The sequence below is a fragment of the Otolemur garnettii genome, unplaced genomic scaffold (assembly GCF_000181295.1).
Source record: "Otolemur garnettii isolate 467f Iridium unplaced genomic scaffold, OtoGar3 scaffold00222, whole genome shotgun sequence".
Taxonomy (NCBI): domain Eukaryota; kingdom Metazoa; phylum Chordata; class Mammalia; order Primates; family Galagidae; genus Otolemur; species Otolemur garnettii.
Window position 1 is genome coordinate 332,795 of NW_003852617.1, and position 25,053 is coordinate 357,847.

A 25,053-nucleotide genomic window follows, 5' to 3' on the forward strand; every position below is an offset into this window, starting at 1 on the left:
AAAAAAAAAAAAAAGAAAGAAAGATTAATAGGACTTAATTCCTGTCCTCAAGGTGTTTATAACCTAACAGTAACCTTTTCTGCAGAGACTAGTTGTCCTTGTTTTCTGGCTCCTTGACATAGCATTCATCTTAGTATTTAAGTGTCTGCTTCTTGATAGTCTCTCTCCCAACTGATTCTCCATGAAGGACAGTCTTTCCTTTGTATCCTTGGAACTGGTTCAGTGCTTGGTACATTTCAATAAGTGTAAAAAATGAAAGAGAAGAAGTATTGTGGGTTTCAGAGAAGGAAGAGGATACCTACAGCCAGAGGGTGTAGGAAAGGCTTTTTGGAAAAGTTTATGGAGGTTGGAGGAGGGAAGATGCCTGCCACAGGCAGGAAAGTGGGAGGCACATTTGAGGAATGCCCATGTATCTGTTTGGCAGGGTTTGGGGCATGTTAAGGAAGAGAGAGGGGTCTGGGTTGCTCATGTAGTCAGACAGTTAAGTTCACAAACTCATCTTAGGAAAAGTGCAACATGCCTCATTGCTGAATATCACTACAATCATCTTCAAAGTACTCCCCTTGGCCATCTGGTGACCATAGTGATAGTCAGGAATGAGGTATGTGCCATTTTTTCTAGGATGAGTTCATGAACTTAATTGTTTGACATTATAAATGATAGCTCTGATGACCATTCCAGAAAGAGAGTTCCAAAATTAGGTGCTGGCATCAGTGCATAGCTTCCCAAGGGGAGTACCTTGAAGGTGACCATAGTGATTCAGTAATGAGGTATGTAGCACTGTTTCTAGGATGAGTCTGGGAACTTAATGGTCAGACCTTGTGTTTGTAGTTTGGGTATCTTTCTCTATGCACTGGAGAAATTTGCGCAGATAAGTAAAGAGCCATTGCCTGTCCCTTCGAAGGGTAAAATTGGCATTGCATTGTGCAGTCTGTTGAAGATGAGCTGTTTGCAAAGTTAGGGAAAGAAACAGTGAACACTAGAATTAGGTGCTTTTGAGGCAGAGAAAGAAAAGCATGGTGGTATGGCCTAAAAACATGTAGATTTGACGAAGGAAAGGAGAAAACAAAGATGGAATCAGAAGTAGTGCAAGCAGCAGGAATTGGGAGGAGTAAATTTGGGAATCTAGAAGAAGAGAGCAAGATGAGGTAATATACTTGCTTTTGAATGTATCAGATTTGAGATTTTGATAATCCTCCAGACGGAATGCCAAATTATAGTTTGGAAGAATGATTCAGACTGATGATTTCAAACTTTGCAGGTATAAAAATTACTTTTTAAATAAAAAAATTGTGGCTATTCACACTAACGTTTAGATTGAGAGTATATATAATGACAAAACAAACCTAGTTATACTTTTAAAAGAGTTTACTTAAAGCAGATGCATGATGTCTTTTTCACTCAGTAGTACGTGCTTAGTGTGCATTTGGACCTGAGAACACTTTGTAGTAGCTTAATGACCCTGGCCTATGAACCACTGATCCAAGCTACAGATAGATTTGAAGGTCATCTGCTTATAGTGATAATTGGAGCCTGGGAGGGGGTGAGATCATCAAGGGAGAATATGGACAGAAAATAGGAAGAGATCTAAATAAAACTTAAAGGAATTTTGGATTTAGAATATAGTAAGGGAAGGTAGGGAAAACAATATAGCATTACCAAAGTCAGGGTTCAAGGAATGATGTCATGCAGCAGAGAGATGGGTGAGAGAGAGGCTGAGGGGGTGGAAGGATAACTCAGTAGTTGCCTGAGAGTTTTGATAGAGTGGTGAGACCAGAAAGCTGGTGGGATTGAGGCAGATTTGAAGGAATTGTTCTCAATTTTACTAGTGACCAGTAAGGGCCTCTCTCTTATCTTAAACCCACAGATCCCAGTATGGAGAATGTCAGGGAAATCTTATTTCTCATAGGGAAACGGGTTGATGAGTTAAGTTTTCTGGATCAAACTAGCTGTTTATTTCACTTAGCTTGGTTTGAATTTGGCAGATGACTGTTGCTACTCTATAAGGAGTAAAAGTGAGATTTTTAAAAAAAGATTTTGGAACAAATCATTACCATTTAAAATCAATGAATAACAACAACTAATGGTCTTGAACTGATCTTTTATAGTTGAATTCCTCTTTCCTAATACTGGGTTTTTTTTTTTAATTGGACTGAGCAGGGTGAGGAACATTTAAGCTGCCTTAAGGAGAAGTTTGCTGTATACCTGCAGCAAGGCCTCAGGTTTAGCTTTTGCAGTAGGAATGAATAACTGCTTTATCTTAGCAGTGGAAAGCATGAAAAGGTCAGACTCAGCATGCTTATTCAGGATATCTTGAAAAGGCCAGATAACAGTTTTCAGCTGAGTGGTTTATTATGTGATGAGCTACCTGTGTGTAGTGTTTTGTTGGGGTCCTTTTAGTGTTTACTGCAGGTTGCAGAGATGCAGGTAGAAGCTTTCTTTTAACTTATTTGACCTTTATGTTGTCAAAGCATGAATGGTTATAGATTTCGTGAAAAAAGAAAATCTTACAAAAGTTTCCTTTAAATCACTTCAAGTTAATGTGTGAAGGGGTGGGTGTTTAAATTATCGCAGCGGGCTTTGGAAAGAAACTGAAACATTCTCCTAAAGCAAAAGCTTAAGGAGAAAACTTTCCCAGCAGTAAGTGTGGGCTTTTCAGAAGCCTCCCAGGATTCTTGAATGCTTTGCTTAGTTATGTTTCATCTGTTGTCTTGAGTTTGGACAGGTGCAGTTGGTGTGGTCCATCTTTATGGAGATACTATATTATGAACTACTTTCTTAAGGTTTTCTTTGGGGAATTAGAGGTTTTTCTTTTTTTGTGGGTAAAGATGACAAAGGATAAAACTCGAAACATTACTGTTTTCTAAAATCATTGCTTTGTCTCAGAAGAATAAAACCTAAGTTTGGATCTTTTAGTTCCTTTTTTCTTAAGTCTTTTGTTTGTCTAACACATTTTTCTTATTGCTTATAAAAAGATTAAAAACTCTATTCTCCCATATTTTCTCATGTAATCATCCTTCTATTATCTGGGGAGTACATGTGATGAGTTAATTGATCATTCCATAAACCTTGCATAGTTATAGTTCTTTTTTGAAAAAGATTATAATGTGTTTATATATATATATATTTTTAAATATTCTTGAGTTGAGTCTGGGCACAGTGGCTCATGACTGTAATTATAGCACTCCAGGAGGCTGATGGGGATAGACTGCTTAAGCTCAGGAGATTGAGACCAGCCTGAGCAAGCACAAGATCCTGTCTCTACTAAAAATGTAAAAAAAAAACTAGGCGGGCATCATGGCAGGTGCCTGTAGTCCCAGCAACTTGGGAGGCTGAGGCAAGATAATCACTCAAGCCCAAGAGTTTGAGGTTGCTGGGAACTATGATGCCAGGGCACTGTACCCAGGGCAATAGAGTGAGACTCTGTCTCAAAAACAAAAAGAAAAGAAAGATACTTTTGAGTTGAAAGCCTATGGAACAATTGCATTAGTTGTATAATGGGAAAGTAAAATTTCCATTCTTCTACTTTAGTCACTACCTGGAAGCCCTTCTATTTGTTATAGTGTAGTTTAATATAGACTTAAACTTGAGTCTATATCTCCTGAGAGATGTGTTTTTGTGGGTTAGTGTCCAACTGGATGATAGACCTTCCCTGGAGTGGGAGGACAAGCAGATCTTCCATTAGAAGATTTAGAAATTGCAAGACTGTTTTTTACCCACGGGACTGACGTGACATGAAGGTGTATCTAGAGAACTTTGATGATCACAGAACCTGTAGGAGTTTATGACGCCCAGAGGATTTATTAAATAGGGATCTCCTTATGCACTTTGCCAAATTTGCTAAATCATCCAGGTCTCCTGAGATGCAGCTCAGTGACCTGGGAAATTATACTTTTAAAATCACCCCAAGTGATTTCTTGGATGTCAGCCGAAGCTACTGGGCCCTCATTCATTCTTTTTTGCGTCTCGGGAAGTCATCAGGTCACCTGGTTATGCATTACAGACTCTTCCTTGCAAATAAAGAGCCATAAAATTTGAGGAATTTGCTAGTTGACCACAACAGACTGTGAATGACAGAGAGGAAGTGAGGCTTCCCAGTAATCAGTCTTCACAGTGTTAGGGACGCCCATGTTCCTTGGAGGGACTGAGACTAGAATTTGTGTGGCATCCTGGCTGATGGTGTGAAACAGAAGTCCCAGTTTTGGTGACTTTGGCTTTCAGGGGTGTTCCTAATATCCCTCTGCTTATATTCCTTCCAGTGAACTACTGCTCTGCACTGTTGGAGTTGAGAGCAGATCTTCCCTCTTCCTCTGGTGTGTGCCTTTTGTTATTTCCTCCATAGAGGGCCACAGAGTCTTTTTAATCTTAAGGATACAGTGAGTACAAGTGTATGTGTTTCTCCTAAATAGAAGTACTTGGTCAGCTCCTCATTGTACATGTGAGGTCTCGGTAACTGAACATCTTTTAAAGTCTGATGAGATTGCAAGAAGTATTTTGTGGGATCTTGTCCTGTCTCTTTAAAAATAGACTTCTCTGTCTTGCCCAGGCTCTAAAAGTATGTTCCTTCCTCATCTCTGTCTTAGGGTTTCTGCTGCTGCTCTAAAGGGCTCACCCCCATCCTTTCATCTGTACTTCTTTAGCCCCGATACATACTTAGACTCCAGTCTGTTATTTTGCGCGTGGGGCAGTTCTGCACAAGCCTTCTACCCTGTGCAATGTGTTTGAAAGGGAATCCTATCATCCTTACTTTTCAGTATCATCTGTCAAAGTTCTGGACTCAGCCATGTAATCTTAGTTACCTAAACTTCTCTTCCTCAAACCTTAGAAAGTATCAACAAATGGTAACTTGTTTCCCTTTCTTCATCACTTGTTCTAACTTATCACCAAGTCTTGTCACTTGTTTGAGTTTTCATTGCCTCTTTTTTATTGGTTCCTAAATATGTATACCACTTTTTATTTTCTTATCTCCAGTTCATACTGGAATCTATCTTCCTTTATCTGCCTGACTATTCTTGCTCATTTTTCCCTATAAAATGAGAATAACTATACCTATTTAACAGGGCTGTTGTGAGGATTAGGTATATATAAAGTGAAGTGTTTATCATATATTGCATAGCACAAAGTAAGTGTTTAGCAATTGGTAGCATACTCTACTTCTTACATCCTACTAAGTTTTATTATCCTTCATACCACCTCTGTGTCCACACCATGGCTGGAACAAAGCAGATAGCCAGATGGGATATGGAGCCTTTGTTTGAATCCCCAGACTCCTTATGAGTTGTTCTCTGTTAGGGGAGTAGCTCAGTTTAGTTCTTGACCTTTAGGGTTATTAGGAGCATAAAATTAGATAAAGTATATAGAGAGAATGCTTCCTTAACAGGCAGTTGCTATGCCGATGCTCCTTGTTTTTCTTATGCTTTATTCTTAAATTCTATAATGTCTAATTTATTTGGTTTAAGAAGTTTGATGTAAATGTGATGACTTTTTCCTTTCTCTCTCTCTCTTTTTTTTTTGTGCAGGTTAAACCCATCTATAGTAATGGCTGCAGCCTTACCCAGGACCCTGGGGGAGTTGCAGTTGTATAGAATATTACAAAAAGCCAATCTACTTTCTTATTTTGATGCCTTTATCCAACAAGGTGGTGATGATGTCCAGCAACTCTGTGAAGCTGGAGAAGAGGAATTTTTGGAAATCATGGCGCTTGTGGGCATGGCTAGCAAACCCCTTCACGTTAGAAGGCTCCAGAAGGCTTTGAGAGACTGGGTTACAAACCCTGGCCTTTTCAATCAGCCACTGACTTCCCTTCCTGTCAGTAGCATACCTATTTACAAATTACCAGAAGGATCACCAACATGGCTGGGAATATCCTGCAGTAGTTACGAAAGGAGTAGCAATGCTCGGGAACCTCATTTAAAAATCCCCAAATGTGCCGCCACCACGTGTGTGCAGAGCTTGGGACAGGGGAAGTCAGATGTGGTGGGGAGCTTGGCGCTGCAGAGCATTGGTGAGTCCAGACTCTGGCAAGGCCCCCAGGCCACTGAGAGTGAGCACAGTCTGTCCCCAGCAGACCTGGGCTCCCCAGCCTCCCCAAAGGAAAGCAGCGAGGCTCTGGATGCTGCTGCTGCACTCTCTGTGGCCGAGTGTGTGGAGCGAATGGCCCCCACACTGCCCAAAAGTGACTTGAACGAAGTGAAAGAGCTGCTAAAGACCAACAAGAAGTTGGCCAAAATGATTGGTCACATCTTTGAGATGAGCGATGATGATCCACACAAAGAAGAGGAAATCCGGAAATACAGTGCAATATATGGCAGATTTGACTCAAAGAGAAAGGATGGGAAACATCTCACGCTTCATGAGGTAAACTGTGTTTCTCTGTATGTGTGCGGCATGCTATTTCTTAAGAAATAATGTTTGCTTACTAGTTTGTGGCAAAGGAGACAGCGCTCTTTAAAAGCAGTATTAAAAACATATAAATGTTAGCACTGTACAGCTCTTTTATGAAAATAGACTATAATGTGTTAGGGTATATTTGTGTTGAACTTGAAGCATGTTTAAACTTTGGAACTACAGTAAAAGGTGACGTTTAAAAAAATGTCAGAATTTCAGCAGCAGAAGCATAAAATCTTGTCCTTTTTAAGGCAGTTTGATTCTTAAGAAATAAAATAGAATCATTTAAAAAATTTTGTGTACTTTTTTTTTTAGAAAAAGTTTGCAAAAATAGCCAGAACTTAAATCAGTTTCAGCTATCATAGAAAACACAGTTATATTAGGTGAATATTGGAAGAATTATAGCTTTGAACATTGTTTTGGTAGCATTCTATCCAAAAATATTCTGCTTAAGAGTGTGTGTGTGTTTGTATAAATGTATATCTCTAACATAGATGCCATGTGTGTATAAACTTTGTATTTACTCTCTTTCTCCTTTTGTCTACCTTGCCGACACATCATCTTTATTTTTTTTATTAAGTCATCTACACATACATCATGAGTACATTTATGCATACGTCGGGTACAATGTGTTGATTTTTTATACAATCTGACGTGCTTACATCAAACCAATCAACATAGCTTTAGCCTCATTTACTTGATTATTGTGTTAAGACGTTTATGTTCTACACTTGACAGATTTGACTTGTACCCTTGCAATATGCTCCATAGGTGTGGTCCTGCCAGCACATCATCTTTAAAATTTAGCTCTTTTCTGTTGCCTTTTCCTTTAAGAAGAATAATATATATCCTTTCCTTTTCATTATTATCCTTGCATACACTTCTGTCACAGTAGCTTCAGTACTTTATTGTACTTACTTGTATACTGGTCTGGGCCGCAAAGTATACTTTGATTCTTCAAGACAGAGGTAATAATCTCTCATTCATCGTTTTTATCCCCAGAATCTAATATACCGAATAAATGCTTGGAAAATAAATGCATTTTCAGAAGTTAAAAAGACTATTTCATGTGTCTGTTTTAACTGTTACAGGTCACATGTCCGTTAGAATGAAAAAATAAATCCTCTGAAGAAAGTCCAAATTGACCACAGTATTTCATATTTGGCATCAGATCATTTCCCCCAGACTTGTGCTTTAACATGAAAGAATATGTACTCACTGTAAAAGCATTCAGTCATTATAAAAGGATGCAAGGTAATTGACTCTGTCAATTACTAGATACTTTTCTTTACCTGTACCAATATAGAATCATATTTTGCAAACTGTTCTCCAAATTCCTTTTGGAACAACACACTGAATAGTACAGTATACTGTTAAGTATCTTCCCAACTCAGTACAGTTCACACAGCGCTGCCTTACTCATTTCTGGGTTGCACTGTATTTCATAATGTAAATGTGCCATTGTTTATCTTAACCGTTTTTCAATATCATTTAGACTTTTTGCGGTTTTTTAATGTTACATATAGCACTACATGAACATTATTGTACACTTACACCTTTATAGACTTGCACATGTTTTTCTGTAGAATGGATTCCAACCTAGTTTACCACCTGCTGTTTGCTAACACCCCTTTGGATAGAATAATAATAAAGTTCTAATTAAAGACTCATCAAATGGATGACATTTAGAAATATCCTCCTCAATTTTAAATCTATGATCTTTAGAAACACTTGACCGAACACGTAATTCAGTGTAATCCTGTACCCAAAGTCCAGGGTTTCTCTGGGGCTTTCTAAAGATTGGCTGTAGCTTCCTTTAACGTGTAGTGCTGCTGCTGGGAGCAGTGGCACATGCCTGTAATCCTAGCACTCTGGGAAGCCAGGGTGGGTGGATTACTTGAGCTCAGGAGTTTGAGACTAGCCAGAGCAAGAGCCAGACCCCATCTCTACTAAAAAATAGAGAAACTAGCTGGGCATTGTGGTAGGCACCTGCAGACCCAGCTACTCAGGAAGCAGGGGCAAGAGAATTGCTCAAACCCAAGAGTTTGAGGTTGCTGTGAGCTATGATAATGCCATGGCACTCTACTCAGGGCAACAGAGTGAGACTCTGTCTCAAAAAAGGGGGTGGGGGCAGTGCCTGTTGCTCAGTGAGTAGGGCACTGGTCACATACACTGAGGCTGGTGGGTTCGAACTGGGCCTGGGCCAGCCAGAACAACAATAACAATGGGGGAAAAATAGCCTGGCGTTGTGGTGGCCACCTGTAGTCCCAGCTACTTGGGAGGCTGAGGCAAGAGAATCACTTAAGCCCAAGAGTTTGAGGTTGCTGTGAGCTGTGAAGCCATAGCATTCTACTGAGGGCAACATAGTGAGACTTTGTCTCAAAAAAAAAAAAAGTACGGGATGTTTCTCTAATGATTCCTTTCTCTTCACATTCTAAGCCTCTTTCATTTGTTTTAAAAAGGTAACCAGGTCCAGCTTAGAGGCAGCAAATCCCACAAAGAATAGGTTTATATAGTTGTCTAACATCACATCTCCATACAAATTGTGCTGAGTAGTGTCTAGGTATTCCCACTTCTCCAGAGAGAATTCTGTGGTTATATCCCTGAATGTCAGCAGTTCCATTTCCTGGCTCCTGTATTGTCCCAGCATCCTCCTTACAGATTTTGCAGTACCTGCAGGTCACAGGGTGACAGAGGCTTAGGCAGGGACACTTAGACTTTGCAGAATGAAGGCGAGGAAGCAGTGAACACAGGTTGAACTTGATGGACCGAGAGACGAAGGTCAAACCAGATTGTAGAAACCCCATTTGGATAGATGGAAAATTCTGCCTGCCTGGACTTCTTTCTAGGATTGCTTTTGAGTTTCTCCTGTAGAACCTGCCCCAAACCAACAACTTGAACAACTCTAAGCCTCAGCCTTTTATGGTCTTTATGTTTGACTGTCTTTATGGTTTGACTCCTACAAACGAGATCATACCTACCCAGGTCCTAAGACTATGACTGAGTCTTTAGCTTAAAAAAAGAGGGGGTTAATAATGATTCATTCCATAATTCTTCTAGGGATATGAAAATTCTTACAAGAATATGCATCTTAAGTGCTTATTACAGTAGAAATTATTTTCAAGTGTAAAAACCTTGCTGATTTTCATCCATTAGGGATTTGTATGCAAGCTCATTACTTAAATGCCATCTGTACCTACTTACCTGGAGAAGCAAAGGGCCCCTTTGCAAAAGTGAAGTATGAAATAATTCTCTTGGGATTTGTTTAAGGTAAGGTAGAATGTTTTTGAAAACAGTGAGGTTGATTGGGTTTATTAAAGTAATTTTTAAAAAAATTTTTACTTAGATCCATCTTACAAAGGTACATGTGAATCTTTCTAAATGTAGAATATAAATGTCTTAACACAATAACTAAGAAGATGCCATGAAGGCTGTGTTAACCAGTTTGGTGAAAATATTTCAAATTGTATATAAAACCAGCACACTGTATCCCATGACTGCATTAATGTACCTAGCTATGATTTAATTTAAAAAAAAATTTTTTCTACTTAGATAAAAATACAGGTTCTTAAACTCAAACTTTTTGTGTTTCATGTGCTGTTTTGAAAATTATATGAAAAGTAAATAAAAGCATGAAACTAAAATTGCCAACACCCTTTGCCTTCTAGTTTTCTCTTAATGACAGCTACATAGACTTTTAAGTGGATTCCTCTAATGCTTTGTAGGAAATAATAAAAGCATCAACTTGTAACTGCATTATAATGCTAAATGTTCTTTCTTGATCTATTCCTAGGTTGTTGCAAAGCAGTTATTGTATAGCAATAATAACATATAACTACTACAAAAGGATACTCCCCAAATAAGTCAAGCTACAGATTTACTGTAAGGCATTCTGCTAACCAATTCTTTGATCTTAAGCTCCAGTAGTCATATATAAAATAATTTATTTAAAAAGATCAGATGTTGAAATTGCTGAAAACAAGATTAATATACAAAAATCAGCCACTGATAGCCACTGAGTAGTCAGAAAAAGCCTCCTTTATAATTTTATCACTTTTTATCTTATATATTTACATATTCTATTTGAGTCAAATAAATTTAAATATATAGGTAATATAGACATTAAACATGCACAGTGTTTAACATAACAGGAATAAAAGCTATATAAACAAAAGAAGCATAAAATTACTGAGGAATATAAAAGATCTTAGTACACAGACACTATATTTCTTATACAGACACTTATACATTTAAGGCATTTCTAACCAAAATAACAATAGAAATTTTGGGGAAACTTGACAAATACATTTAAAATTTCATTTGGAAGCAAAAATGAATATATAAGATTAGTTAAAGCAATGGAAAAGTTGCAAAACAAGACTAATGATGGAGTATTTGCTTTTCTAGATATCAAAACATATTACACAGCTGCTGAAGTAACAAAGTAAAATAACTGTGTACTAGGGAGGGAACAGAGAATTAGACTAGTGAAGCCGTTCAGGAAAAGATCAATAGACATGATTACATAAAATTAAACTTCCACATGATATAACCCTGAAAGGTCACAGGACAATTGATTATTTGGGAAAATGTTATAAGGCAAAGAGTTAATATTCTTAAAATATAATAAGTTCTTACCAATTTTTTAAAAAGACAGCACCAACTTTAAAAACAAAATATGAACATAAAATGGGACATCTGTTAAATATATGAAAAATTGCTTATCTTCATTTAAGAAAATAAATTTGAGCAATGAAATTTTTATCTGTTAGACTGACGAAGAATAAAATGAATGTGAAAATGTATTATTAAGAGTATAGAGAAATGCACAGGTGCATGATAATGAGAGAAGTGTAAATTGTTACTTTTTTAAGAAAGCAGCTTAGCAATATCTATTATATATTAAGTCCATATATTTCTTGGATGAGGAGAGAGAAACTAAAAGTTGGGAATAGCAGGGTAGTGGAGAATGTAGGAATTTATATTCAGAAATATATGCAGGTAGACAGTTTGGGGTTACAGAATATTTCTCAGAAGATAACTTCTAGCCAAAGAACACTAGAAAGATAGGAAGGGGAAAATGGGAATGTGATTCATTGTAGTCCACTACAGACAGAGTGGAAACTTTATGGGAATTGGGGTGCTAAGCAGATTGCCAAGATAAGGACCCAGGCTGGTAGAATTAACAGTAAAGCCAAATTCAGGTTAGTTTCCATTGTAGTGTGGCAAAGTCAAGGCTGAGTGTTTCAGAGGAGCCTAACAATTTCAGCTTTCAAAGGAGGAATGCTGAATCTTTAAATTTGGGCACATTGTTAATAGGTTAATATTACTTTATTCTGAACTCAAAGCTTAGAATGGATAGCTTTCAGCATCTAACATTTGCAAGGAAATATGAGAATTTTCTTCTGATGACTTTTTAAAATGGATTATATGACTATTAAAATAGTCTATTTCTTTTTGAGTCACTTTTGGCAAGTTACATTCATCTAAGAATATGTACATTTCATCTAAGTTTTCAAATTTATTAGCATAAAGTTGTTTGTAGCTTTTAAGACCTAATAAATATTGTTTGTACACATATCTCCTTTTCTCACTGATCAACCTTTCCAGAGGTTTGTCAGCTTTATTATTTTTCAGAGATGTGTAAACTAGGGTATTTCATGGGCCCAATCTGGCCCGCTTCCTATTTTTATAAATAAACTTTCATTGGAACAGAACAATGTCTATTTGCTTATGATATGTCTTTGGCTGCCTTTGTGCGATAGTGGTAGAGTTGAGTAGCAATGTAGACTTTGGCTTGTGAAGCCTAAAATATTTATTCTCTGACCTTTTATACAAAAAGTTTGCCAACCCCTGATCTTTTTAAAGAAGCAGCTCTGCCTTAGTTGATGTTCTCAACTCGTAATGTGTATGTGTATTTATTTTCAACTCCTTTCTTAGAGTTTATTTTATTCTTTTCTAACTTAATTAGGGTGCTTAGATCATTAATGTTCTTTTTTCTAATACAAGCAATTAAAGCTATAAATTCTCACTATATACTCATTTAGTGTTACTCTCAAAATTTTAATAGGTCTTTTTTTCAGTTCTTTTTTTTTTCTTTTGTTTGTGATTTCTGATGCATGAATTATTTGGAAGTGTTTGTTTATTTCCAAATATGAGTGATTTTTTTCCCCTTCATTATTTTTTTAATGATTTCTAACTGAATTACGTTGTGGTTAGTGATGCCAGTCCTTTAAAATTTGTTGAGTTTAGTTATGGTCTAGTTTGTGGCACTGTTTATGTGCTGAGAAATAGTATCTTAGGCAGTTGGTGGTGAAGTGTGCTTTATGTATCTGTTCTAACAAGTGTATTAAGTGTGTTATGCAAACCTCTTATATTCTTATTTTTTTTAATCTGTTCTATCAGTAAAAAAAGTTGTATGGTAAAATCTTGTACTGTAATTATAGTTATCTATTTCTTTTTACAATAATCTTATTAATCTTTAATTAATTTTGAGGGCTGGGTGCAGTGGTGGCTCATGCCTGTAATCCCAGCACTTGGGAGGCCGAAGTGGATGGATTCTTTGAGCTCACAGGTTAGAGACCACTGTGAGCTAGAGTGAGACCTCATCTCTAAAAATAGCTGGGCATTGTGGCAGGTGCCTATAGTCCAGCTACTTGGTAGGCTGAGTCAAGAGAATCACTTAAACCCAAGAGTTTGAGGTTGCTATGAGCTGTGACCCCAGGGAACTCTACCAAGGGTAGCAATGAGACTGTTTGAAAAAAAGAAATAATAATAATACATTTTGCTTTAGAAACCTGTTTTGTTTGATATTAATACATGAGCCCTCTTTTTATTAGTAATTGATTGATTACATCTTTTTATCCTTTTATTGTCAACCTTTCTGAATCCATGTTTTTTATATATCTCTTGTAAATATCAATAGTTGGATTCTAAGGAATCCAGTCTGACATTTTTTGTCTTTAGCTGGAACATTTGGTTCATTTACATTTATTATAATGACTAAATTTTGAATTTATTTCTGTTATTTTATTTGTATCTCCACCAAACTTTGTATTTTAGCTTTATAGTCTGAGATTAGTTTCCTGCATTTCTAAAATGCATCATTTAGAATTTTCTTGATGAAGCCCTACTGGGGGCAAACCTGCTGTCCTTTCCTGTGCTTTTGGAAAGTGTCTTTGTTTTGTCTTCATTCTTAATTATTTTGGAGAGAGGTAATTAAATTCTATATTATTAGTGTTTTTCCCTTAGTAATTGAAGTTTTTTGGGGCTTTTGGCTTTTCATTGTTATGTTTAGAAATTAGCAGTTTTTCTATTTTTTATTGAGTGCTTTTAAAATTTCTATTTTTGCCCCAGTTTCTCTTTTCCTGATTTTTGATTCTTCTTGGTCATTTTTACTGTATTGCTTTTTAATCGTATCTTCAACTGCTTTTATTTCTTTAAAGTCTTTAAGGGTCTGATTCTGTTGTCTGTTGTTCCTTCTAATTTTCACTTTTGGTGTCTTGTTTCTTTGGATGTTTTATGACTTCTGTGAACTCATATTTCTTATGACTTTAACTGTGGGAATGTTTAGAGACCTGGAAAGAGTGGATTCCCCTAGAGGTTATTTGCTTTTGCTTCACCAGGCGTTTGGGGATACTACAAATCTGGGACCCTGTGAGAATAAATTCTTAACCTACTTGGTGTGAATTAGGGCTGAAGATCTATGTGAAGGCTGATTTGGGGCTATGAAATCTCAAAAGTGTCTTCTCTTCTAGTCAATACTAAAATTCAAGACAGGTAGTTTTCCTTGCATTCTCCTGGGGCTACAGGTTTATAGCTTCACATTGGGCGTGTAGTGCTTTGATATTTATATCATACCATATACCGTTAACACTTTTTTTGTTTGCTATTTGACTTTGCAATAAACCATAAAACATTCTAGATAGATTAAATACTTAAGAGGAAAAAGTAAAACTGTCACATTGTAGAACATTTATGAGGTCAGACAATTATGAACTCATCCTAGGAGAAGGTGTTACACACCTTATTGCTGAATATCACCATGGTTGCCTTTAAAGTACTCCCCTTGGGTAGCTATGCACTGATACCAACACCTAGTCTGTCTTTCAAAGTAGTTTTGTATGGCAAAAGCTGTGATGGCCATTCTAGAAAAAGAATTCCAAAATTGCTTTCAAGGGTAAACTAGGTGCTTTCATTGGTGCATAGCTTCCCAAGAGGTATTTCAGACGTGAGCATAGTGATATTCAGAAAGGAGGTATGTAGCACTTTTTCTAGGATGAATTTGCAGACTTAATTGTCTGACCTTATGTATGTTTTTAGGGTAGGAAGGTTATTTCTGTGCACTGTACCTAAGGTAGAAACTGTAAGACTAATGCCTAACTTTTTAAAATAGGTCAGGTCAAAACAAGAAAAAGGTTCAATTTCATCATCAGAAAATGCAAATTATAGTCAAATATTATTTAAAGCATATATTAGTAAAGTTTTAAAAAGAGAATAACCAGTATTGGTAGGATTTTTGGAAATGGACTCTTAATATATTTGTTGGTGTTATTATAATTTAGATCAACTTTTCTCAGTGGTAATATAAATTTTTAAGACTAGAATGTATACCTTTCTTACAATTTAGCATACTCTGTGACCTAACTAATCTATTTGTAGGAATTCCTTCCAAAGAACTAATTGGATATGTGTGCAAAGATGCACATTTAAGTATGTTCTTTGCAGCTTTATTTGTAGTACATGAAAACTGAGGTAGTTTAACACCCAGAGTGAGGTTCATTTACATAATGTATTGCTCTTTTCTGCAGTGGAATATTATATGTATAGATATATACAATATATGTATTATATATATGATATATACAATATATGTATTATATACAGTTATATACAATATACAATTGTATGTATAGATATATACTAGATTATAGTAAAAATATTATAAAGGACGTTTAAATTCGGGTTTTTTTTTTTTTTTTGAGACAGAGTCTCACTATGTTGCCCTTGGTAGAGGGGCATAGCTCACAGCAACCTCAAACTCTTGGGCTTAAGAGATTCTCTTGCTTCAGCCTCCCAGGTAACTGGGAGTACAGGTACCCACCACAGTGCCCAGCTATTTTTTGTTGTAGTTGTCATTGTTGTTTAGCTGGCCAGGGCCAGTTTCAAAGCTGTCACCCTCAGTGTGTGTGGCTGGCGCCATAACCATTGTGCTATGGGCGCGAGGCCAGGATGTTTAAATTCTTTCATCAGTTAACAAATATCGAACATCCAACCAATGCCTGATACTGATGTAAACAAGCCAAGTCTCTTCCTAGATACATGGCAAAGATAAAAAATACAGCATACATGAGGTTAAAGAAAGTAGGTTACTAATCTGTCTTTATATATATATTTATGTTTTTATGTACACAGAAATACTGGAATAACATATTAAAATATTGTCATTTTGGATGGAAGGATTGTGTACTGCCATTATTTTCATTTGTCTCTGTGCTTTCAAAATTTTTAAATAAGAAAAATTATTTTAAATAAAGATGAGAGGCCTGAGTAAAGAGAAGGGGTGAATACAGTGGCCCTTCTTATCTATAGGGCAGTAGTTCTCAACCTTCCTAATGCTGCACACCTTTAATACAGTCCAAAAGGGTTGTGACCCACAGGGGTCCCCTGCTGTAGGGGATGCATTCTGAGATGCCCCCCCTCCCCCGTTGAATGCCTAAAACTGTGGATAGTACCGAATCCCCTATTTGCTGTTTATTCCTATGTATACATTCCTATGATAAAGTTTGACTTACAAATTAGGCACAGTAAGAGATTAACAACAATAACTAATAACAAAATAAGACAATTAAAACAGTATGCCAGTCACTACTCTTGCAGTTTGGGACCATTACTCAGTTAAATACAGGTTACTGGAAACACACACACTGCAGCAGTGCCACGGTCAGTCTGACCAAGATGACTACTAAGTGACTGGCAGATAGCGGACGTAGACAGTGTGGATACACCAGACAATGGGGTGATTCACATCCTGGGCAGGATGGAGCAGGGTGGCACATAGTTGAATATTATACTTATGACTTGTTTATCTCTGGAATTTTCCATTCAGTATTTTCAGACTGTGGTTGACTGCAGGTAACTGAAATTGTGGGAAATGAAACTGCAGATAACCTACTGTACCTGATTTCTTAGGAAAAGAAAAACAAGAGCTGACACCAGCAACAGCTACGTGTCTGTGTGTCTCCTCATTTCTTGTGAGAGTCCTTTGGGATAGTGATATTATCCCATTTTGCCTTCAGAAAACTGAGTTTGGGGGGGGGCAGTTGTTGTGTTCCCAAAGTCCCAGCCAGTGTAAGTGATGGAGCATGACTTATCTCAGGTCTGTCTCTCATCACATCCCTTTTTCTTTCTGCTATCAATTGAGTATATGTTTTACTTTTTAAAAAAGTCTGATATACCTCTCAGCAATTCCTTATATCAATTTATATGGATAACATTATGTGAAAAAATATATTTGCCAGCTTATTGAACAGTTACAGGTTTTGAGTTTAGGATACCATTTGCTATTTTAAATGTTAGTTTAAGGTGTTTGGACAGTGAGTAACTCTGTACTGGCAATATTAGCAAATACTATATCATGAAAGGGGTAGAAATAGATCTTAGAGATTAGACTCTTAAGACCTTGATTTTCAATATAGTCCTCATTTGTGATAACTGTACTAAGTGATATGATATGTGTTTAACTAAAATTATTAAATTTTGATTTCTTTTTAAGAATTTTCACATCCGTTCATGTTAAAGAAATCTGTCAGACCTTGTATACTCACTTTTTATTGGGGAAATATTTTTGCCATGTCACCTAATCAAATATTTTAATTTTTTGTAAGAAAAATTAGATGCAGAATTTTTTTTAACTTTTTATTTTTATTTTCCTTGATGTCTGTAAACGCTCCTACTTAACTAAAAATAAATAAAAACATGTGAATAAATAAAACCAAGATGACTTTTTTGATTAGTTTGGGGTCTGAGAGATGGTAAAAGAGTCGATTTTCTCTGGAAATTTGGTATTAGGAATAAATACTATCCTGGTCTTTATGAATTATGATTTTATTATGTAATGATATGACATTTTTATATTCTTAAGTGAAAGAAACCGCATACATTTTGATAAAATAGAAATGTTTTTAATTTTTGAAACTTCATTTTGGATGTCTAGCTCACTGTTAATGAAGCAGCTGCTCAGCTCTGTGTGAAGGACAATGCCTTGCTGACAAGAAGAGATGAACTGTTTGCTCTGGCGAGGCAGATCTCTCGAGAAGTCACCTATAAATATACTTACAGAACCACCAAGTAAGTATTTAATTGGCGATTTTTTTTTGTATTATTTGATAAAATTTGAAACACCATCCATTGAATAAATATTTCTGAAAAAGCAGAGATGTGGTTGTAGTTCTGTAAAATTAAACAATGTAGTGACTTTTCAAAGCATTATGACTAAAGTGGTATTTGTTGTTTTAATTCTCTTCTTTCTCTCTTTTGAAAGACACAGTTCCCTGGCACTATAGCATTGTTCTGGTAGTGGTTTAGACACTGTTCTCTCACACACTTTGGTGGTGGTTTTAGGCATTGTTTTCTCACTTCAGTTTTGAGTGTGATGATGGGATTTAGTCAGACAGCCTTCGTAGACTTACACACCTCCTAGCTAACTGTTGAACTCTCTGCGGAAACAGAGTGATTTCTTCTGTAAGGTGTTTGCAGGGTTGGTGAATATGTAAAAAGACTCTAATGACTAGTACGTAAAGGAAAATTGGAAGATACTTCTAGCAAATGGATTGTGAGTTTGAAATAAAAAAATTAATATTGAAAAGCAATAGTAGTTTCATAATTTAATGTAATTTACTATATCATTCTTGATCTTATCCTCACTCGAACTGTAAGCATTGTCTGCGTTTTGATTTTTTTCGCTTGGTTCCACGTGGACCCTGATTTCCAGCCCACTGTCTGTTGTGCATGCCACTCTCTGTGAGATGATGCATAGTTTAACTCTGAGTTTTTGTTGAAAATTCACATCCTGAGCACTGTCTTCAGCCCTAATAAGTCACGGTCTTTGGGGGTGCACGCTTATGATCTGAATTTTCACAAACATCGCAGATGGTTCTTGTGCATGCTCAAGTTCAAAAGCCAGCACTGCATATGTTTACTGTCATCACCATTATTTTTCCAACATCATACAAGTTTCATTTTCTGTTCCACCTCATATTTACATATTTCAAACTGACAATAAGAAAAATCAGGTAGAGTAAATGAAGCTAAATGGTAGAGCAAGGATGTACAGCAACATTATAGGATTATTTACAAGGTTTGGGTTTTTTTTGAATTGGATAACTGGTCTAATTCAGTGTTTTTTCATTTTCTTCATCGTATTATACAACATTTTCTTTCTGAGTATAAGTGGTATGTGTCCATGATTTAAGAAGTCAGATAGTACATGAGGCTTATAATGTAACTCAGTATTTCCTATGCTCTGCCTCATTCCCACTTCTCCATTCTTCTTCTCATTTCTACACTCCAAAGTCACTTGCCTTCAACAGATTTAGCTGTTTCTTCTAGTATTTTCATTAATTTTTTTTTTTTTGTAGAGACAGAGTCTCACTTAATCGCTCTCAGTAGAGTGCCATGGCATCAAAGCTCACAGCATCCTCCAGCTCCTGGGCTTAGGCGATTCTCTTGCCTCAGCCTCCCGAGTAGCTGGAACTACAGGCGCCCGCAATAATGCCTGGCTATTTTTTTGTTGCAGTTTGGCCGGGGCTGGGTTTGAACCCGCCACCCTCGGTATACGGGGCCAGCGTCCTACCCACTCAGTCACAGGTGCCGCCCCATTAATATTTCTTTTTTAAGATAAATATATTTTAAAATATGTTGACACCTTTATATAATTTAGAAGCCAAAACTGTGTAAAAAGGTAATACAAAAAAGTTACACTCCCATTCCTGCTTTTCTTACCCTGTTCCCTTCTCTATTATAGGTAGTTTTAATAGTTTCTCTTTTATTATTCCAGTGTCTGTTTATGCTCATGCAAACAGATATAAATATATTCTTTCATTTTTACTTCTATTTCAAAAAAGGTAGCATGCATTGATGTTTTTCTATATTTTGCTTAACATATCTTGGAGAGCTTTCTGTGTTAGCATGAGGTACATATATATGTTTTCTTGTTATTTTTTATAGCTGCCTGGTATTGATTTGTGTTGATGTACCATGATTCATTTGGTTCAGTCCCCTGTCAATGGATACTTGAGTTTCTAGTCTTTTGCAATTAAAAATACTACTACAATAAATAATATCATACATATCATAGTTTGTTAATTCTAAAATGTGCTTTTTTTTCACATTTTAACATCTTTTATATTGATGTATAACTTACAGTTGATGACTTGTTTTAGTTTAATTGGCAGTAGTATTTCATAGTGAAATAATTAGGTGCCTTAGAATTGATGCATTGGTGTTTCTTACATGTGCAGGTACCTCTGGGATAGATGCCCAGCAGTGAGATTTCTGGGTTAAGGGTAAAAACATTTGTAGTTTTGATAGATAGATAAAATGAATTTTAATCTCATGTAGGCTTAAGCATTCATCTTAAGTGATGATTTTAGTCATCTTATCAGTTGTTTCTACTGAATCATAAAGGGATGTCCTCCCTGATTTTTTTGCATTTTCACTATGTGATAACTGTTACATATTTATTGAGTGCTTTGTGGGGAGTTCTTACATAGTAGCCTTTCAAAATGTGTAAGTGTATTTACATATTCCCCTAATGTTAATTTGAAAATGATGAAAAATCTCTTTTTCACTATTTTATGTTTAGTATGAATATTTCATTTTTGGTTTCAGGCTATATGTTTTGGTGGAAGGTTATTGATAGAAATGCCTTTGGAATAAAATCTGTTTCTTCCTCAAGTTTTTCTTCCCTTTCCTTTAGGTCAAAATGTGGAGAAAGAGATGAATTATCCCCAAAGAGAATTAAAGTGGAGGTATGGTGATATATTATATTTTCTTATGTGAAGAATGTCTGCTTCTTTTTTCAAGATCATTAAAAATAAAATATTATTAGTTCAGACAAAAGAAGATAGTCCCATAAACTAGTAAAAAATGAATTATAGAATCTTAAAAACAATACGGAATTTTGTTAAAGTATAGTATCTGTAGTAATTTGAGTTAGCTGATTAAAGAAATTCTTAAAAGGAAACTGTGATGACTAGATTGATGTCCAGTCAATTTATCAAAAGTTGATTTGCAGATTGGAGTTTCTTACTTTATTGTTGTTGTTGAGACAGAGTCTTACCTATGCTCTGAGTGGCGTCATCATAGCTCACTGCAGTCTCAGACCTGGGCTGTGGACATCCTGCTGTCTCAGCCTCCTGAGTCTCTGGGATTATAGGTGCTCGCCTCTGCACCCAGCTGGGTTTCTTTTTTTTTTTTTTTTGGTCTAGAGTGGGATCTCACTCTAGCTCAGACAAGTCTCCAACTCTTGAGCTCAAGCAATCCTCCCACCTCAGCCTCCCACAGTGCTGGGATTACGAGCATTAGCTAGCATGCCTGGTCAGATTTAAAACTCTTAATTGGATAAGCTATTCCTTTAATAGTCTTATTTACATCACTAGTCATCTTACCAAATACATGCAGAGAAGCTGACTTTTAGTTTCTTTATATTGACTGTCTGAGGGAAATAATAATTTAGTAGCTATAAATTAGAGACTTTACTGTAACGAAAACCTTTATAGCATCATGGTTGAGGCTGTTCTTCTGATTTTAGACTTAAAATTGATAAAGTGGGAGTTGAGTAAGAAAAATGTACTTTTCTTAGGGCTTCCAGAACTGTAGAATGGTTTCAGAACTACTGTTCCTTAATTTGGATTCAAAATATCTAGTCTGCAGCAAAGTGGAAATCTGAAATCAGTTGGCTCCTCCCTTCCTTTCTTTTCCTCATAGGGGATGGAGAACAGTGTTCTCTTAGCTATCCCATTAATTTCAGATTAAAACAAATATGTTTGAGTGCCCTACATTTTCTTCATCAAATAATACTTAGTATCAATATGTATGGCAATAATCCTTTATTCATACCAAAAGTAGAGTTATGCTGTAAAAACCTAAATCTCTTTCTTTATTTTTTATTTTATTTTATTTGTATGTATTTATTTATTGAGACAGAATCTTACTTTGTCACCCTTGGTGGAGTGCCGTGGCATAATAACTCACAGAAACCTCAAACTTCAGGTGCAAGCAATCTTCTTGTCTCAATTTTTCTATTGTTAGTAGAGACAGAGTCTCATTCTTGCTCAGGCTGGTCTCAAACTCCTGACCTCAAGCAGTCCACCCGCCTTGGCCTCCCATAGTGCTAGGATTATAGGCATGAGGCACTGCACCTGGCCCCTTTCTTGATTAAGTCTTTCCAGTTGCTTTCTACTGTACCTAGAATAAAATTTAAGCATTTTCCTGAGGTCATCTAAGACTTTATATGACCTCACTCCAGCTTGCATCTCTTGCTTCATCTGCTGCCATACTCAGTGTTCTTACTGTGTCCTCCCTACATTGGCCAACTTTCTGTTCCTAGAACACACAAACTCAATTGTGCCTCAGCACTCACTTCCCTCTGCCTAGACTTACACATCTCCTGGTGGCTTCAGGTCCCAGCTGAGTTTCCCTGATATCTGCTTCCCTTTCTAAAGAGGTACCCTCTCCTTTGGGGGTCATCCTTGGGCTCATTCTCCTGATTTGTTCTGTTTTTCATGACACTTCTATCTGAAACTATTATATGTGGTAGAATGTCTGTGAGTTGACCACCCAAGGGACTGTAACAAACTGGTCAACATACAGAGGAGTTCAAGATAAATAACTTCCATTGAGTACATGTGGCAAATGTCTAGTTTATGAAAATTGAGTCAACTTAAGGAAGTGGTCAAGAATGGAGGTTCTACTGTATTTGTTTTAAATTTATTATCAGCGTACCTTATTAAATGAAGATAGGGCTGTTATCTGTGTATTTACTACTCAGAGCTTATAACAGTGCCTTCTGCTTAATAGACACTTAATAATATCTGTTGGATGAAATAGCATGGCTGTAGATAAGCATCTTTGATTCTTGAATCAAAGCAGTGGTTCTCAAAGAAGTATTGTGTCTAAAAAGGGGTACATATTTTTAAAAAATTGTGCATGTGTTTGTAATCTACCTCACTGTTAGCTCTGTAGTAATGCATGGTTAGTGAGCATGTAGTAAGATGGTTAGCCTCAGTACCATTCAGAAAATTTGTTGAAATTCTGTAAAAGGCTATAATGAAAGATGGTCTAATCAGTGGCATGGTTTTGTCATACTGCACTGCCAGCCAACAGGTAACAGAAGATCCTTGTGGATTTAGTTAAGTGACTCACTGCCACTGAAAAGGAAGGCAGGTGAACATAGAAACTGCTAAGGAGGCATGTGCCATTGGAGGGCTCAAAGGAAAGAAGGTACAAAACCTACACAGTGGGCAGGACAAGTAGCCAGCTGCTAGGCTGGTCATACTTCCACTTCTGTTTTCACCATTGGCCCTCAGTGTGATCATGATTTAAGTTGCTCCCACCTTTAATTCCACTTGTCTGTTCTTATAGGTTTGTTCAGTAGACTACTATTGGACTTTGAAATTTGTGATCATGAATGTCATAGGTTGTTTGAGCTGTAGTTGTTTCTTATTAGGCTGTATTGATAAGTTGGACCTGACCAAGGGCCCTGATCTGAAATTTCAGCAAATTGTTTCTTATATTTAGTTACAGTGTTTGAGTTTCTTATTTGAAGCCGCAGAGTACTGGGTTAATATCATTAGATATAACCTTTTTGTTTCTTTAAATACATGGGGTGTCAAAAAAGCATATGCACATTGTAAGAAAGGAAAGAATTGTATTAAAGTTGTAATATTCAAGTCACGTTTGATTTCTGCAGTTACAAGGGGTACTCAGTTGTGACTTGTACTCATCTTTTGTTATTCGTATATATATTGAGTATTACAAACCATTTGGAATGAAACCTCTAGCCTCAGGGGTCCTCAAACTTTTTAAACAGGAGGCCAGTTCACTGTCCCTCAGACTGTTGGAGGGCCAGACTGTGGGCCCTGGGACGAGTCGGCTGCTAAGTAGGACAGGCAGTGGAGGCAAAAACACCCAGCAGGCTGGATAAATGTCCTCGGTGGGCCACATGTGGCCCTCAGGCCATAGTTTGAGGACGCCTGCTAGGGAAAGTACCTCTTCAACTCCACAAGTTAGTAAATGAGGTTTGGGAGTATTTCTCCTGCCCAGACTGCCCAGTGGTGAATAGCTTCTCCACTGGAATGTAATCAGAATATAATCATCTGTGTGTATCCACTTTCAACTGAAATGAAAGTGGATTACTTTTTTTTTTTTACTGTTCATTTTCATCAGAGATCTCAAATCTTCTAGTCCTGGGGCAATTGTGAAATGTCTACTTTCTATTGACTTTTATGTATTAGTCCCTGCTAGCTTTTGGAATTCATTATCACAGATAGTCTTGCCTGGCCTAGATGGAGGCTTTATGATTTCCATTTTACAGCCAAGGAGAGACCCACAAAGGCTCAGTGGCAGAGGCAGGGCTTCCAATCTATTTCTGGCTCCTAAATGGCAAAACTATACTATCCTCTCGGGTGCTAATGAACATTCATTCACAAAGTACTGTAGGTGTGAGAAAACACTATTGGGATTATACCTGTCCTCCTACTAGGATGGTCTGATGGGCAAAATGTACACAAGACTGGTAATCTTTGAAAATGGCGGATAGCAGCAGTAACTATGTTCTGATCCAAGAAAGTTTATCCAGTAATTAATTTTTGAGTAGAAAATTTAACAATGTAAATTTCAAAATATTTAAATATAAGAGATTACCATTTGATAGGCTAATTGTATAGAATGAGTAAAAATAGTGCATTTGGGAAAATAAATAGTATATCAAGAAAAATTAGTTGATTTCTGGTATCCTACCTATGACCAGAGTATTTAGAATACCTTGACAGCTTGTTTAGGGAGTTGACAAATCAAGAGCCAAAGTCCCTGCTCTTTTTTTTTTTTTTTTTAAATAAGAAAAATTGTATTTACTTAGAAGCATTCAGAATGTCAACAAAAAACCTGCAGCTTTTTGTTTTTTGCAATTACAGAGTGGTATTCCGTTAACAGAACAGCAATTATACCATATAATTACCATATATAACTATATATACACCACATATAACTACCATCCCCATATATAACTAATTTGCGCTGTGCACCAAGAGCCTGCTTTAAATTTCCATGCCAATTTACAACCCCCATACTGTACCAGGCAAGGTTAGTGGCTACTGAAAGTACCACCAGGACAGGGCTATCTAAAGACACATTCAGTAGTGTGTTAACTATACAAAAAAAGACACTGTACAGTTTAAAAACAAATCTTACACAGCCTTACATTTTAATTTTTTTCTTTAAAAGGAGTGAGTTGTGTACAGGGGTGTTAAATACTTTATAGACAAGAAAAAAATACTGCGCTGGAACCACCTTACTCCTCATCATCATCTTCATCATCTTCCTCCTCTTCATCCTCCTCATCTTCCTCCTCTTTTTGCTTTTTTCAGCCTTGACGACTCCCTTTTT

The 25,053-nt window shown here is 36.6% G+C and overlaps 1 protein-coding gene across 3 annotated transcripts in view; it reads left to right on the top strand.

Moving 5' to 3' along the window:
* NAB1 (NGFI-A binding protein 1) overlaps positions 1 to 25,053 on the top strand; it is a 45,677-nt gene that overhangs the window by 6,298 nt on the left and 14,326 nt on the right. For all 3 annotated transcript variants that reach the window (XM_012812759.2, XM_023508087.1, XM_023508086.1), the window contains 3 exons: positions 5,520 to 6,357; positions 17,603 to 17,736; positions 20,366 to 20,417. In XM_012812759.2, the coding sequence (XP_012668213.1) occupies positions 5,539 to 6,357; positions 17,603 to 17,736; positions 20,366 to 20,417 (1,005 nt within the window). In that variant the 5' untranslated portion in view covers positions 5,520 to 5,538. The remainder of the gene's footprint in view (positions 1 to 5,519; positions 6,358 to 17,602; positions 17,737 to 20,365; positions 20,418 to 25,053) is intronic.